This window comes from Helicoverpa zea, chromosome 11, assembly GCF_022581195.2.
Source record: "Helicoverpa zea isolate HzStark_Cry1AcR chromosome 11, ilHelZeax1.1, whole genome shotgun sequence".
In the NCBI taxonomy this organism is placed as follows: Eukaryota; Metazoa; Arthropoda; class Insecta; order Lepidoptera; family Noctuidae; genus Helicoverpa; species Helicoverpa zea.
Window position 1 is genome coordinate 4381646 of NC_061462.1, and position 15985 is coordinate 4397630.

The following is a 15985-nucleotide window of genomic DNA, read 5'->3' on the forward strand; positions in this document are numbered from 1 at the left end:
GGTAATTTTATTACATTTATGTAAAATTGGTATATCTGTGTCAATAAACAACTCTATTGGGAAAAATATAATATCCATACATCTGTATTTTACGTTTCTAATAGTTCATCTAATACAGCGTTTACGATTGTAAAAAGAGTGTCTGAGCTAACCTGTGTGAGTTTGTCTTTCTCGTACACTTAATGTCATCATCATCCTCCGAGCCTTTTCCCAACTATGTTGGGGTCGGCTTCCAGTCTAACTATTTAGCTGAGTACCAGTGCTTTACAAGAAGCGACTGCCTATCTGACCTCCTCAACCCAGTTACCCGGGCAAGCCGATACCCCTTGGTTAGACTGGTGTCAGACTTACTGGCTTCTGACTACCCGTAACGACTGTCAAGGATGTTCAATGACAGTCGAGAGACTGACCTGGAATCGAACCCGCGCCCTCATACTCGAGAGGTTAGTTCTTTACCCACTAGGCCACCACGACTTTTTGACTCGTACACTTAATGTATTTACAAGTAAAAAAATCTGAATTATCTTTCAAATTAAAAAAAGCTTTTAGTAAAGATGCAGCAATTACTATGTGAAATGGAAAACGCAAGCCTTTAAAGGCTTGTTAAATGCAATTAAGTGCAACTGAGGAGTAAAATAAAATTGAAAATATTCTTTTCTTGTTTACTTTTATAAGGGAATTTCATTTTCATAAGGGAACGTACTTCCTTGTAGTGTCATATAAACAATAGATATATAAATCGTAAAAGTTGTGGAATCTTATCACTGAACGTTCGAAGCGCAAAACGTCACAGTTTATATACGTAGTTACATTTTACTTAAACCGTTTACTTTTATGACAACGTTGCGTTTGACACTTGTTTGTTACAATACCTAATTATTACATTTTTTGGTGTAAAAAAGTTATTGTTTTCCCTAAAAACTATGAAGTAGTTAACCCTTAAAAATATACTTGAATAATCTCAAACATGTTTCACTTCGTACCTAATACCTACTCATTGATGAGACATTTATGTTTTTTTATATATAAAATGCAATAAAAACAGATAAATAATATTTTCCGACACGTTTTCTTTGACTACATGACAAATAAGTACTGGTATATTTACCGTGAAATTTTAAATCCCCTACTTTATTACCTCTCAGGTTTAACATGTTGACACATTTAATTTATTTTTGACATCATTACGCTTCCTCCTGCATCGTAAAATGTTATGAAATTGACTATCCTGGTCATATCACAGAGATTAATAGCCGTTATTCATTTTTGATCTCCTGCCAACATGTGTATCCATGGAAGATTAGATGAGATTAGATTAATGCGAGACACCACAAAATTTAATATTAATGATGAGTGGGATACGGTACATGATTATAACAATATTGACGTTAACTAATAATGAAAATTGGGGTAAGCCAGTAATCCGTAGAGAAATCAAACAGTAAATTACAACATAAATCGGATACACGAATACCCTTGTGTTGAATTGCAAGCCTCGAGCTAATGGCGTTAAATTTGGAACATTCAGCCATCGTATTTGCCAAAATAAACACAAACAATAAAACGTTGAACCCTCCTCACTTCCGAACAAGTGGAAACATGAAAACGCTGCATAAACAATTCGTTGACCTGGAAATCTTAGAGCAATTTTACCCCAAAGATTAATTAGTTGGGGCAAACATCACGTCTAATCTCGAAATCTGCGTGCATCCGTCCGAAATAAATAATTATCTCGGCTGACGGAAAATGCAATGTAGATTTAATATTCTTGACGTCTAGTTACAATTCTTGCTTTAGTCGACTCGGTCGTGGAAACACGTATAGGACTCAAACTAAGAAAAATATTAGTTACAAAGACATAGCATCATGGCTGAACAAGACACAAACGGAGCAGCGAAAAGAGTAAGCTATTTTAAAGAAATCTTATTCGAAGCCGCTTAAATATAATGCGTTTAAAATATAATATAAACAAAGTGAATCTTGTATAGATTGAAGCCTTTCTAAATTAAACTGTGAACAAAGTTTTGACAAGTATCTAACCTTTGAGTGAGTAATTTCTCATCTTGAGCAACTTGACTTGAGGGCTCTCGAGTCACCAGTGTTATCTTTTCCGGTCACTTCAAGTTTAATATTTGACGGTCGGTTGCGAATATTCATTTATCAAACAAAATATTGTTAGAAAGTGTATCTTTTTGTTGTTGTTAAATAAATTATTCTTTAAGGGAGAACATTTTAATAAGCTGTAAAAGGATGAAAGTGATCCTGCTATTAAAATTGCGGCCTTATAAAGTGTATTGTATTTTCGCAGAGGGGATCTAAAGGGGAGCGACGCCGTAGCCGACCTGACGATGCTAAGGATGAAATAAAGAAATTTAAAGAGAACCTACTACAATCTCTCACTCCTGGCGAGTAAGTATTAGAATAAATATTGATATTATGGTAAATTCATATTTAAAGAAGCATTCAAAGTCTGCATAAAAAATATTAAGTATCAAATTAAATTTTTATTCTGAAAATTATGCCTTCGTAAAATTGGCAATATTGTATTTTTTATATTATCCTCAAGCGCACCGCATTAACAAACGCAATTTCAGTTAAAATGTATTTATTGAAAAGTGATTGAAAAGGCGCTGGGATACGAATAAAACGGAAAAGTGCGAACGGTTTTTAAATAGGAGAATTTATTTCTGTCCAATTTCAAGAGTAAAAGTGTTATTCGAATCTTATAAAGAAAATCTAAATAGGGACGTGTTTTATTTGTAAACGTTCAAATTAGTATTTCATGAGAAGGAGCTTTTAAAGAGTTTGGTACAATATTTTTTTTTTTGTAAAATTTCCTTGACTTTACATCCAGTTTTATTAACTTATTTTTTTTTTCATTTTCATCTTAATTTAATTCGGCCTACGTCTTTTTATTATGCTAATGCAAGAACCGATTCAAATGACAATTATACTTGGCATAATTATTCGGTGTTTTTGAGTACATTTTTGTTACATTGAACATAGCTAAAACACAGGAAACGGCTAGTTTAGTACAGTCAGCACTAACTTTTCCGCAAAATTGCGAATCAAATCAAAAACCATATTTTTATGACTCCAACAGAAATCCAATTTCTGACTTCGATTCTCTAAAATCAAAAACGACTAGAAACTTTGTGATATCGTTTTGTTTTCCAACAGTTCTATTATATCGGAGAATGGGAACGACTTAACTGTCCCCCAGCAACCGAGATCGCGCTCGGCTTCCAAAGCGAGGGAAGCTCTGTGTTTGCCGGCGAATGTCCAAGCCGAACTCGACGATAATAAAATTTTTGAACTGAAGGAGGTACAGGATTTAGTTTCTATGTATTTTAGAATAGTTATTTTGATGCTATGTACAAAAATTGCTTTTCTTTATTCTACAAATACACAAGCATAATCATTGTTATAATTTGTCTACACTCATTTATAAAAAGTTTGTAAAAAGTGGTTGATCATTTCTTAAATAAAAAGCTTTGATAAAAATACCCAAAATAAGAGGCAATAATGGAATGCTCAGAAATAATGACGTTACAATTATAATTATTGAGTTTCGAGTCCATTGACTTGAAACCCAAAGCCACTATATTAATAACTTCATTTCGCAGTTCATTAATAAAATTTGCTGAAAATCATTATCGAAAATGAGCTTAATATTTTCTCTGTTTGTTACTGTGTAATAATTTAATTTGCTGTAATTTTGTTTTCAGGCATTTTTACTGTTTGATATGGATGGCGATGGGTGTATCGACTTCAGTGATCTTCGTGCTACGTTGGTCAGCCTTGGTGACAAAATTGATGAGAATGCTATCCGCAACATGCTTGCTGAGGTAAATATAATATTTTTGAAAAATAAAATATGCCCAGGTGTTAAAAATTTTTCATATTTCATAAATATAACTTATCTAGATTGCTCTCAAGGTATTTTTCCAGATGTTTTTAGAGTTATTTATAACTCTAACATCATAGACATAGACGCAGATCAACAGATCATAGACGCAACAAACATGTAATATCCTGTTTAGGCTCTCATCTTAATAGCGACGTATCATGGCAACATTTCACTTAAGATATTAACAAAACTTAAAGCAATACCACAAGAGTTTCATTAGTTACAACAGAAACCACATACACCAATAACTTTTAGTAATTTCAGTGCAACGATATTAACCCATTTTGGTACGGAAGTATTCATATACAGTACTTAGTAACATCAACATCTGGCCTCATAAGTAGTTACCAGTAGTTTGGATATGCACAGTCTACCCATAAATTGTGAACTATCCAATTAGCCAACTGCCATCTGTGTCAGTAGACAATTGTTGGCGAAACTTGTGTGTGCCAGTGTACCTACTGGTATGCCAGGTGACTAAACTCTGCTAAAAGCTGTGTAGTCAGATGGACGAAAATGGACCAAGATTTAATTTAGGGCGTTCGTGGTAAGCGTGACGGACCTTGAATTTTGATTTCGATTTGAGAGCGTTTGCTCAAACTGTGTGTTATCAAAAAGTTTTTTCAGCATATCAAGTTTAAAAATAAGTATGTAGTCTAGGTAGAGATTTTTTACGTGCATATTAAGATCAAAATATGTCGTATTGTTGAAATGTTTAGAACGACAATTCCCGTATTATGAACACAAACGTACCGGAATACGTTATGAAGAAAGGCACGCTTGACATCTGTCGTTTTGAATCGATCCGCAGTATATTTCTGTTTGTTTTCGTCTTGGTAGTAGCATTCAACATAGCTTAGAATATAGCAGATTGAAATCTTATGTAGATCATAGACCATCGCTAGAAATATAAATCGAAAAAACAATTTAAAAAGGTTTTGGCAAGACCTCGTATTATGAAAGTGACCCTTCTTGAAAAGATCTATTATCTTTGATCATAAATTCTGTTACTAGGCCCCAGATTTCCTGTGGGCCCAAAAGTAATGAAAGTTCAAAATACCTTCTTGGAATTAATGAATAAACAATTCGAACAAACAAGCCTAACAATTCAGCTTCGAACAATAATTTATCAAACTCAAGACGGCAACACTAAAATAATTTATCCAATAACAATAAAACAACTGAGTCTATTTGCTAAAGGCGGTCTTAAAACAGATAGGAAACTTTGCTTTTCTTTTAATTCCGCTTAAGTATTGTTAGGGAAGTTTGTGGGGGCTGACGAAAGAGTCTCTAAGCTCGTGTCAATCCCCAGATCTGACAAGGTCACGGGGATTTGCCCTCCACTGTTTTTACGGATCAAATTTAAATTCTGTTGTCTAGGACGCTGTCTGCAGATTCCAAGGCATTACAGTATATTTTTCCTGTATCATACAGATTATGAGAGCTTATTCTTTCTCCCATTTTTCTTGGTCGGGGAATTGAAATTAATTTCTATTACAATCTGGGAATAACGTCGTAATCCACTTTGAAGTGTTTGTTTAATCTGAGGATTTAACTTATTTATTTATCAATTCTATGCGTAATATTTTGTGTTTTGATATTTATTTCTAGTTCTGCAAAAATGCACTTTATCGGCATCTTATTTATCTTTTACAGAAATTATTAGGTGCTTGCTAATGGGTTCATTGACCTTCAAGGATTGTATTAAATTTCTGTTTTTTAGGGTTCGGACCCAAACGGTAAAACGGGACCCTATTGTTTTCACTCCTCTGTCCGTCCGTCCGTTCGTCTGTCACCAGGCTGTATTTTGTTTGTGTCACAGATGATGTATTTTTGTTGAAGCTATCAACAAATACTAAAACTGGAATTAAATAAATATTTTGGAGGGCTCGCATACAACAAACGTGATTTTTTTATCCGTTTTATAAATAATGCTACGGAACCCTTCGTGCGCGAGTCCTACTCGCACTTGGCCGGTTTTTCCTGTATTGTGTTAAGGATGTTAAATTATTTTAGATTTAAATGCTCTTGTTTTTACACATCAGATACCCAATCCAATTTATTTTAACTGCGGTCCGGTCTGATAAAGGCTTATTAACATTACGTTGCGCGGATTCCCTTTCCGTTGTTCAAATGTTAGCCTACAATCTGGATATAAAGGTCATAGACATTTTAATTTTTTTTACTGTTGTAATTGTATATAATTGTTTTAAATTGTGTCAAATGTTTTCATGGATTGTTATATAAATATTTTCCAAAGTCATGTTATTTTGTAATTGCTTGAAGATAAATTATTTCGTAGGTATCATGTTGAAAATGTGCGTAACCATAGCTAAATGAATCTGTTGAACGCTAACCACATTCAATCAGTAGCTATCGATGCACTAATTAGTGCCTTTACGAACGATTCCGCTTCGCTTTAAACCGAGACCGCAAAAAACAGTGGCATTTAAAATAAATGTAACTAAACTAAGCGATCTATTTATTTTTCTCTCTTTTCTAGCACTTTGAGAAAACAAGTGCTATATCATCAACGCTGATATTGCTCGATATAACACTGACGACACTTGATCCGATGGTTTAAAGAAAAATTTCTCGTTTCCAATTAAAGTTTTGATACCGACTAAATACCTGATCTATCGGCCGACTAAAAATTGGCAGTGTGTGTGAGCTCTTTGTCATATGGTTGAATTATCAGAACTAGCCTATTTAGTACCGGCCAAATATCAGAAAGGACCTGTGATGCGGGACCAAAAGCAATTTACTGCAAACTAACCACATAATTCTGAAAGCCTTTGACAGATCATCATTTCACACTACTGGATAGCGTACAATTACGTCCTACTCGAACATATTTATTATGAAGCATCCATGCCACTCACTGGTACTTTACGATTGTCCATCTAATGAACATCACCATTGCAACCGTCCAATATTTTGGAAACGGATCGAAATGTTTCATCCAATACAGTTTTAAATATATCGGCACCGATACCATTAAAGCGGGTTGGTCATTATTCGACTCGAGCTATCGTTAAGTAGTACTTAATAATAATGTATTATCGTTTTGTTTTTCCAGGCTCCAAATCCTTTAGATTTCGATGGCTTCGTCAATCTGCTTGGGTATAGAACTCTGGAGCTGGATTCAGAAGAAACACTTTTGTCCGCGCTGTCTCGATGGGACAAGAACAATAGTGGACTAATCTCTGAAGAACGGTACGTACGTTTAATGATAAATTGAGAGATTTTAAATTATGTACAGTGCGTCCCGAGTTTCATGACTTTTATATCGGCATTTTTTTTTCACTCCAAGCTCCCATGTGTCATCATTCTGGGGCTGGTAAGTTCCATGGATACACTTATCAGTTGAACACCAACATGTTATTTCTATAATTCTCATTCTATAACACGCATCCCATTATATGCTATTAAAGTTTTAGACGACTTGTAATATTTATATGGGCCAACCTACAATGAATTTACACCAACTCATAACCGAAGTTAGCAAGCTTTGGGAATGGGCTAACTTATGTAATCCCCAGTGTATTGAGGACGCTAATAAACTTCCACTTCTAACTTCAAGTATATGTTGCGTTGTATGCTAATAATTAATATGACGGTAACTGTAAAGTCCGATCATAAGGTTGAGCAACGCTTGGTGAGGTCAGTCCCTGGATGGGTGACCTAATCTTGGGTGATCTTGTTATGAAGAGTTGCTTCGAGTTTCGGAAGGCACGATTATTTTTGCAGTGGTAACGGGTAGAAGCCAGAAAGTCTGATAACCAAACAAAAATGTTATCTGGTTGCCCAGGTAACTGGATCGAGCAGGTCAGATAGGCCAGTCGCTCCATGTAAAGCACTAGTACTCCGCTTCGTACGGTTAGAATGAAAGCCGAACCCAGTGTACTTGGGAACAGGCTCACCAGATCTAAAGCTAAAATATTTGTATATATATATTTTCCTACTACATGCCTAATAAATGTAGAGAGTTTTTATTTTGTTTCCAAAACAATTGAACTAGACTTTTACTAGCAAAAACAGAAGTAGGCAGGTATTGTTTGCCTCGATACAAGAGTTTTTCACAAATATTTGGAGGTTTTTTTTTTTATAAACTCGACATCCACATATTCGTTTTTACCAAAGTAGAGGTACATAGGTATAATCTGAAGGTTTGTTTACGCAAGTACATTTTATAGATTTGTTTTTATTTGTACACAAAGGATTACGTAAATATGCCTCAGGCAAAATAAAATATGGGATTTGGAGCTTAGCGTCGAGGAAAAACATCATACATGGCTGACCGATCATTTGCCGAGAAAACTTCATATTGTTGATAAAACTTTCTGTACTTGTAAAAGTACCTAACTTTGTACTAACTTACAGAATCAGTACAATTGCTTGCTTGAGCTTATCCATCTGCAAAGCTGATAGTGAAGTTACACGATGATAAAATATGAAGCCATAGCTACATATGGACGAAGTTTGCTAACTTTGTTTCACCTAGCCTTTTGCCAACTAGGTTAGGGTCGGCTGGAAGTGAACAAGATGCAGCCAAATATTAATATTTTACATAGAGAGATTGCTGTCTGACCTCCACTACCTAACTGGGTTATTCTATGATCCAGTTGTCGGAATTTCGGCATTGTACAATTGTGATGAATTTCATGTTTCCACAAGGCTAATATGATAAACTATATCACGTCGAACATTTTTATTTTTGTATTTATTACTTTCTTCGTTGACGAATTGACCGAAGAGTGCTACATCGTGTCGAATAAGAAACAATTGATACTCACGTACATAAGCTGGATAGAGATATGGCAAATTGGGGACTGCCGATGACGACTCTGGAGAATTTAATTACTACAAAACCGTAAGCTGTTTAAAACTGAAACTGCCCTTAAAATAATTAATCCCTAAAGTGGAAAACATCCGTATCAGGGCTGAAATAATTTTAATTAAACCCAAATGAATTACAATTATATCTTAATAGCCATAAAAAGGTATCGTTTAAATTTTACATTACTCTAGGGACCGGTAAATATTGCGAATCAAGATTTAAATTACATTTTCAGATACTCGCATGGAAAGATGTATTCTCGGGTAACTGTCACGATATGATTTAAACCGGTCCTTAGGCAGTTCCCGGAATGACGTTTGTTAAAATTGGGTAGCTTGAGTAGTGTTTTAATTGTATTTTAAAGTTTTAATATATTCTGATTTTATTACAGTTTGCAGATGATATTTTGCATGTTTTGGATGATGGTATTTCGTCCTAGTCAAGAGACGGAATTGGAGCACGAATTTATATTGAACGAAAAATGGAAACCAATGCAATTATATTTCTCCTACACATAAAAGAAAACCATTAAAAATATATTAAAATTTTCCAAGGCTCCAAAAATGTGAAATTTTAATCACGAGTTGCGTTTAAAAGTTTCTACTTTAAAGAGTACACCATGGCGGTTTATTAAAATTCTCAGTACAATCTGTGTTTTACGACATGCCTCTGTTATGGTATTGTTATATCTATGATTTTTTTACAAGAATAACGTAGTTTTAAGAAACATTTGTACGTCGTAGGGTGGATCGTAAAATAAAATTATGCGTGTCCAATTTGAATTATGATTTGATGACTTTTTTTTGTAAACTTCAAATAATAACTTAAAGAATATTTTTGTTGTCATAAATTAAAAAAAAAAAACTTTTTGGAACTTAACGATAAAAATATTCCCTATAGAGATTTTTTTATGACAGATAACGAAAGTTTTCAAATAAATATAATAGTTTCTTGAATACGCTATAAATTAATTGCTAATGCAAATTGAAGAAAGTTTAATTTTATTAGAAATGTTTTGATATAATTACGCTAAATGTAGATGTTCAAACTTTATCCAATTGATCAAGTTAAGCTGAGTTATGTGTAGAAACTTTTTAAATTACGTAGGCATAGGTACGTTACTTTTACTGAAGTTTTGACTATATATCATTGCTATAATTTTCGTTTAATCAAGCGAAAACATTTAAATGTGATGCGGAAATTCGATAAAATCAACTAATGGAAGTTAATTATGTGATTAATTTAAAAGTTATTTTTGAATCGCGTAGGTAACCTAGCCAGTAAATTGGGTATTGTTTATTCTACGTAGTCAACTCTATATTAATCATAACCATAACTGATGCAATTGAAAAATATGTAACTCTATTTACCTATGTGGAAGTACAAAAAATAAAAATGAATTATTATTTGTTACAAAAATAGGCCCAGAGGTGAACAATTCCCATTTGATCGGTATTTTTCACGTGATACCAAGTTTCCGATACACTACGCTTTTCTTTTATTCCCAACGCTAAGAGATAATGTGAAACGCTAAAATAAAATTTATTACATACTAGCTGTTTCCCGCGGGTTCGTTCCCGGGACCTTCGGGACTTGGAAAAAAGGTTTATTGCTCAGTCACGTTTAAGAGGCCAGTAATATTTTATTCGGTTGCTATGGTTACACATTCTTACAGTGGAAGTTTTCACTAAAATCTAGAAATGTTTTAAGCTCTGCACGTAAACTATGTACGGTGTAAAGCGTCTTATTATTTACGACATCGCTTCTGAAGTAGGTAATACTGGAAAGCTTTTTGTACACTGGTAAATAAAAAGTCTATTCAGGTGTTCTATTACCTACATTATTGGTTACGCAATATTTATTGATTAAGTTATCTAGTTAGAAGTAAACTGCGAAACCTGTAAGGGGCTAAAAGAAACAATGTAGGTAATAGGTGTGGGTAATTATACCAAGAAAAACTTACTCATCTCTATACGCATTTGATTCCAGGATTAGACACGACCTCATGACCTTTGGAGACAAGTTCACAGCCAAAGAAGCAGACTACGCCTTAGACGAAGCACCTATGATCGTTCAAGATGACGGTTCAACTATGATCGATTACGTAAAGTTTTGCCGAAAACTTGCTGGGTTGAGGAAGCCGACCAAAATTGAGGTCAAGTGAGAGAATAAAACTGAATTTGAATTCATGTTTTTGAAGCGTGATCAATAAAAGTTTTCTTATAAAAATAAAATTCTGTGTTTCATTTATTTTCAATGTATCTATATTAATATTATAAAGCTGAAGAGGTTGTTTGTTAGCTTGAACGCGCTAATCTCAGGAACTAATGGTCCGGTTTGAAAAATTCTGTCAGCGTTGGATAGCCCATTTATCGAGAAAGGCTATAGGCTACTTTTTATCCGGGTTCGTGCCGAGGTTCCCACGGGATGCGGGTGAAACCGCAGGCAGAAGCTAGTTAAAATAAATTTTCTCCTCAAGTGGAGTGATGATGAAAAAGTTAGTTTAAAATATATTATCACAGCTATTAAACTAATGCAAGTCGTTTCAAATTAATCTTAGTCGCAATTGATCTTAATCAAGATAACTTAAGAATTAAAACTCGTAACTTTTCATTTAATAGATTAATTATATGATTTGATTCTTAACTATTAATTGATTGAATGTGATAAACGATCTTACTCATTAAACACTATTTGTGCGTTCGTGGAACTTTTTAGTGAAAATCCATTTAAATTATATAAAAAACTTGTTTAATTTGCAAGCAGTAATTTAAGATGCATTTCATTAAATTAGAGATTATTTAAAAGTTCTGATGAAACAAAATAAAAAACTGTGATGCCCCCTTTCGGGCCCCGTAGAACCGAGCCAGCCTGTCGAGACTCAGTGATTGTTCAAAACAGTTACCATAGCTCTGATACACAAAGTACCAGGAGAAACATGGAAAAGTCATAATTAATCTGACGATTCCCCATTGCGATACAGGGAAATACGTTAAGTTTCCATTGATAGCTTTCCACGTAAGCATAAAACCAGCTTTGCCACATCAAATCTACTCACTCAAGATGCTCCTTATAGATATCGAAGTCAGTGAAGACGAGCTCGACGATCTCGTGCGGCGCGGCCACGAAGGTGTAGAGCAGACAGTCGATGCGCGGCGGGTAGGCGCGCGGGTAGTCGGGGCTGCTGAACGTGCCGCGCTCCTTGCCGTACGTCGACGTGTAGCGGATACACGAACAACCTGTAACAATATGGGACCTTTAGTAACTTGTAACTATGGCCAATTTTATCCATACTACTTACTTAAAAAGTCTCTGATAGCATCAGGACCACATCTGACAGACAAACTTTAAGTTTTGGTTTCACAGGATAGAAATATCTGGCAATAAATAAGCGTCCTTTATCTGGCAGATAGCCTTAACTATCGAATAGTTAAATGATATTGGCGATATTAGCTCTTTCTGTACTAAAGATTAAAATAGGCCATAAGCAACGTATCCATATGTTAAATCACAAATTGACCGCAATATATTGTGGCACTAATTTACTAAGGTTCCGAGTAAATTATTCACACACATGCGATTACTCCTGAGACTGTAAAGGTACCTAATTATGTAAGAAACTTAGTTCTCGTTTGTATGTGTGAAAGTCGTTTCATGCCTGGTTCTCTAAGGTAGGTCACACACAACCACTATCTAAGTAACTAAACATGTAAGAAGGCCACCAAGTGTCGCCAAGACCCTCTACGCATAAGAACCACACACATTCACACAACTGGACCTATTCAATATGAATCCTCCATATATCTGGTAACTACGCATGTTTATGTATCTGTCCGTTACGAAGGTTAGTAAAATTATTGACGCTGTATTGCAAAAATGAGCCCTGGGACCTTGCCTTGCCCCTATCTCGTCCATGAACAAAGTTAACTTCCAACGGTCAGCGCAACCCAGCGCACTGGAGCGTCACAGTGTGTGATCCGCCTTAGCTGTATAGTACGTGAGGTGAGTATAGCGAGAAGTGGATTGCGCTAAAGCCTACCAGTTTATATAGGCTCTGGAAGACTCCCTGGATTTGTAAAAGATTTTCTTCTAAGTGCGGATAATGTTGCCTCAGTTTTGCTATGTTGATGAAATGAAAACATAAACAGATTGTTTGCCTCTAGGTATTACTAAGAAAAGTTTGTATAGGTCTCAGACTCTATGATGGTAGGTAAATGTTTGAGTGGAAAATATTATATATTTTTTTTAAATACTCGTTTAATTAATTATGAAATTATGTCATTAAATAACACATTTTAATTTATATAATTGAAAAGGATTGCACAGTTGATTACACGTTAATTTATTCCAAATCTGATAATGAAATAATTATTGAACAACGTTTTTCATAATTAATGATGAAAGCTTTGACGTTACAATTTAACTTCCATTAGGAGGGAACAACAAAACCCATTAAAATGTTCCCGTAACCCAGAATATCAACACAAGAGCCTATAAAATTTAATACCCACCATAAAAGGTCCCCATAAGTTATCCCTTCGACTTCCTATCTCCTACTCTCATCACAGACCTCATATTCAATAACTCAGGCATCAGATCTTATCGAAAGCAATTTTCATTAACATGGTTAACTCCTTCAGTTAGTAAATTACTAAACCCTCGAACAGCTCCAGTCAACTATTCCAATTTAGTTTGAATGTTTCCTTTTTAAACGGTTTTATTTAGCTCACCCCGTTTGTTTTATTATTTATTCATTCTTTCTTGGGTCAAATTTAGAAATTGAAATTTCAGTGCCTTCCTGTTGTCAGATTGATCTGAAATTTGGTACACACCTTTAATTCCGATGACAATACAATATAGTAATATCAATAACATTGTAAATCCAAGATGGCCGCCGGTACAAAATGGCGGATTACATATTTTTCCACAACCCCCTCAATATGGGTATCAAATGAAAGGGCTACTCAAGTAGAATACTGTCAGCAACCCCAACGGGGCCCAACAGGGCCAAGGCCTGCCTGGGCTGCGGGATTGTCCTAAAGAGTTACCGTGGTCGTGGTACATAAAAGGCCTACGACGAAAAAGAACGGTTTTTAGTCAGTAAGAGTCTGGCACTCCCTCACCGCTGCTGACCCATGTATAGAATGAAGAATATTCGGTAGGCATTTTCATTAAATACTAAAAACTAGATAATAAAAAATCGGTAAAAAAACTTTTAAGTTAAACGGTTTTATATCTTATGTGCACTGAAAAATAAAAAATAAAAAAACAGTTACTTACCTATAAACCTACGTAGGTGGTCCCGGTCATATTAGACTAAAATAAAAACGTGGGGCCCTCTGAAATCCTACTTATGGCAAAGCATATCTTTATACTTTGGTAGATCGTGAGCTCGGCGTTCGCTGATGAAGCCGCTACGGCTGATTATTGATTGTCAAAATCTCCAGTTATGATTATAGTAAGTCGATGCAATCCACACCTATTATACCTCTAGCTAGAAGAAAGTATTACAGCAATAGTTACGGAATGGGCCCCACGTTTTTATTTTAGTCTAATATGACCGGGACCACCTACGTAGGTTTATAGGTAAGTAACTGTTTTTTTATTTTTTATTTTTCAGTGCACATAAGATATAAAACCGTTTAACTTAAAAGTTTTTTTACCGATTTTTTATTTGATTACAGAACGTTTCGGAATTGATGGGATATTATTGTGCGTAACAGACCAAGTTTAGCCATTATCGGTAATAGTAATGTTGCTTCAAAATTCAATGAACAAAAGCCTCCTTTGACGTTAGTGCGCCTGATTGATGATGTTCAGCATAAGAATATTAATTTTACGAACAGAGCCTGTCAAAACAGAGGTGTTGGCAAAATATTGTAGAATATTAAACAATGTATCTGCTTCTGTATTGGATAACAATAAATTGAGGTCATAACAAAAACAATAGAGAGCACAAAAACAATTTTGAGAGCTACAAGGTATCTGGAATGAATGTTTGGTGACCCACAATATACTGAGACTTAAACAAAGAAACTATCTAACTAACGTAAGAACTACTTTGCCACCTAATATTTTATTCATTTAAGTACACAAAAAGTTTTTTTTCAATCGAGATCTATTGGAAAAGTTTTTTGATTTTCTTTCATTGTTTGGATTTTCGAAGGACATATAACGGGTGTGTCGTTCACAATCACATTAAATCCTATCGCATATACTTTATGATATTCTATGGCGGATTGTAAAAAAAATAACCTAATCCATTCAGTGGTTTAACCACAGGATTCATTTTTCGTTTTTATAATTTACAACATCATGTGTAAAGCAGAGATAAAGTTAGGAGTATCGAATGTTTTGATCAGTTGACAGCTGTCAGTTTTCAAGGGAGAATTTCAGTTGTTTGTAGTGACTGACTTTTATATGGTGTTCTAATTTTCGCACATTTTTATTGTATTTACTTTGTTTGAAAAATTCATTTTTTTATTTTAACGTATTTTTCTTTTTTCTTTGTGTTAATCGTCATATTTTAACCAGTACATTAACGTATTTAATTTAATGTGATTGTGAATGACACACCCGATATTGAGTTTCATTACTTTATACTTTTACTTTGAGAGAATACATATTTTTTTGTGAGAGGCTTTTTAGTACGCTGCTTAACTCAAAAAATACTCTAAAATGAATGATTCTCGGATAGCAGTTGCTCTATGAAGAATACTTAGAGGCATCAAATTCAAATGATCTGGGTCGACTTTGAAACTCTGGAAAACCATTACAGCCAACAAAGTCAACCACCAGTCCAATTTCATCATTTCACCGAATTTTCACAAAATAGAATCCACTAAGAACTGTACATGCCAACAGAAATAGGTATTAAAACTAGATATCTATTTCTATGAGATTCGAATCGAAGTGTCCGCAATCATTGGTGTGTGAGTGTCCGGAAATTGGCACCGCTTGGCCGGACACCGGACCAGTTCAGCCGGACGAAAGCGCCCATGCTGGGAAGATAGCGGTTGTAATAATTTGGTTAGAAATTAATAGTGCATCTAGCTTTGATCTTGCTTAGAAGCGTGGTTAGGTTTTGCGCGTCAGTATGCATCATAATTTGTAATATGGAAGTTGTTTTTATTTAAGACACAATAATCCTTTACCCATATACCTTTATGATTTCAAACTGCTATGTAAGATTCAGCTTCGTCATCAATTTATTTCCTTCGTGATTTTTGCTGTCT

General features: G+C 34.7%; 2 protein-coding genes across 2 annotated transcripts in view; one reads left to right on the forward strand and one right to left on the reverse strand.

The window, feature by feature from the left end:
* Positions 1-15985, reverse strand: part of LOC124634535 (suppressor of lurcher protein 1-like) — a 375250-nt gene that overhangs the window by 199301 nt on the left and 159964 nt on the right. Inside the window, exon 4 of the mRNA XM_047170146.1 lies at positions 11809-11989. Coding sequence (XP_047026102.1) covers positions 11809-11989 — 181 coding nt within the window. The remainder of the gene's footprint in view (positions 1-11808; positions 11990-15985) is intronic.
* Positions 1782-10984, forward strand: LOC124634537 (calmodulin-1). Its single transcript, XM_047170150.1, has 6 exons — positions 1782-1902; positions 2309-2409; positions 3181-3325; positions 3729-3848; positions 6990-7126; positions 10740-10984. Exons 1-6 carry the CDS (start codon positions 1867-1869, stop codon positions 10912-10914), a joined length of 714 nt encoding a protein of 237 aa, XP_047026106.1. The 5' UTR covers positions 1782-1866; the 3' UTR covers positions 10915-10984.

Coding starts and splice junctions, on each gene's coding strand:
- LOC124634537 (XM_047170150.1), top strand. CDS start 1,867: ATGGCTGAACAAGACACAAACGGAGCAGCGAAAAGA. Junction 1,903..2,308: donor CAAACGGAGCAGCGAAAAGA/GTAAGCTATTTT, acceptor GTATTTTCGCAG/AGGGGATCTAAAGGGGAGCG. Junction 3,326..3,728: donor AAATTTTTGAACTGAAGGAG/GTACAGGATTTA, acceptor TTTTGTTTTCAG/GCATTTTTACTGTTTGATAT.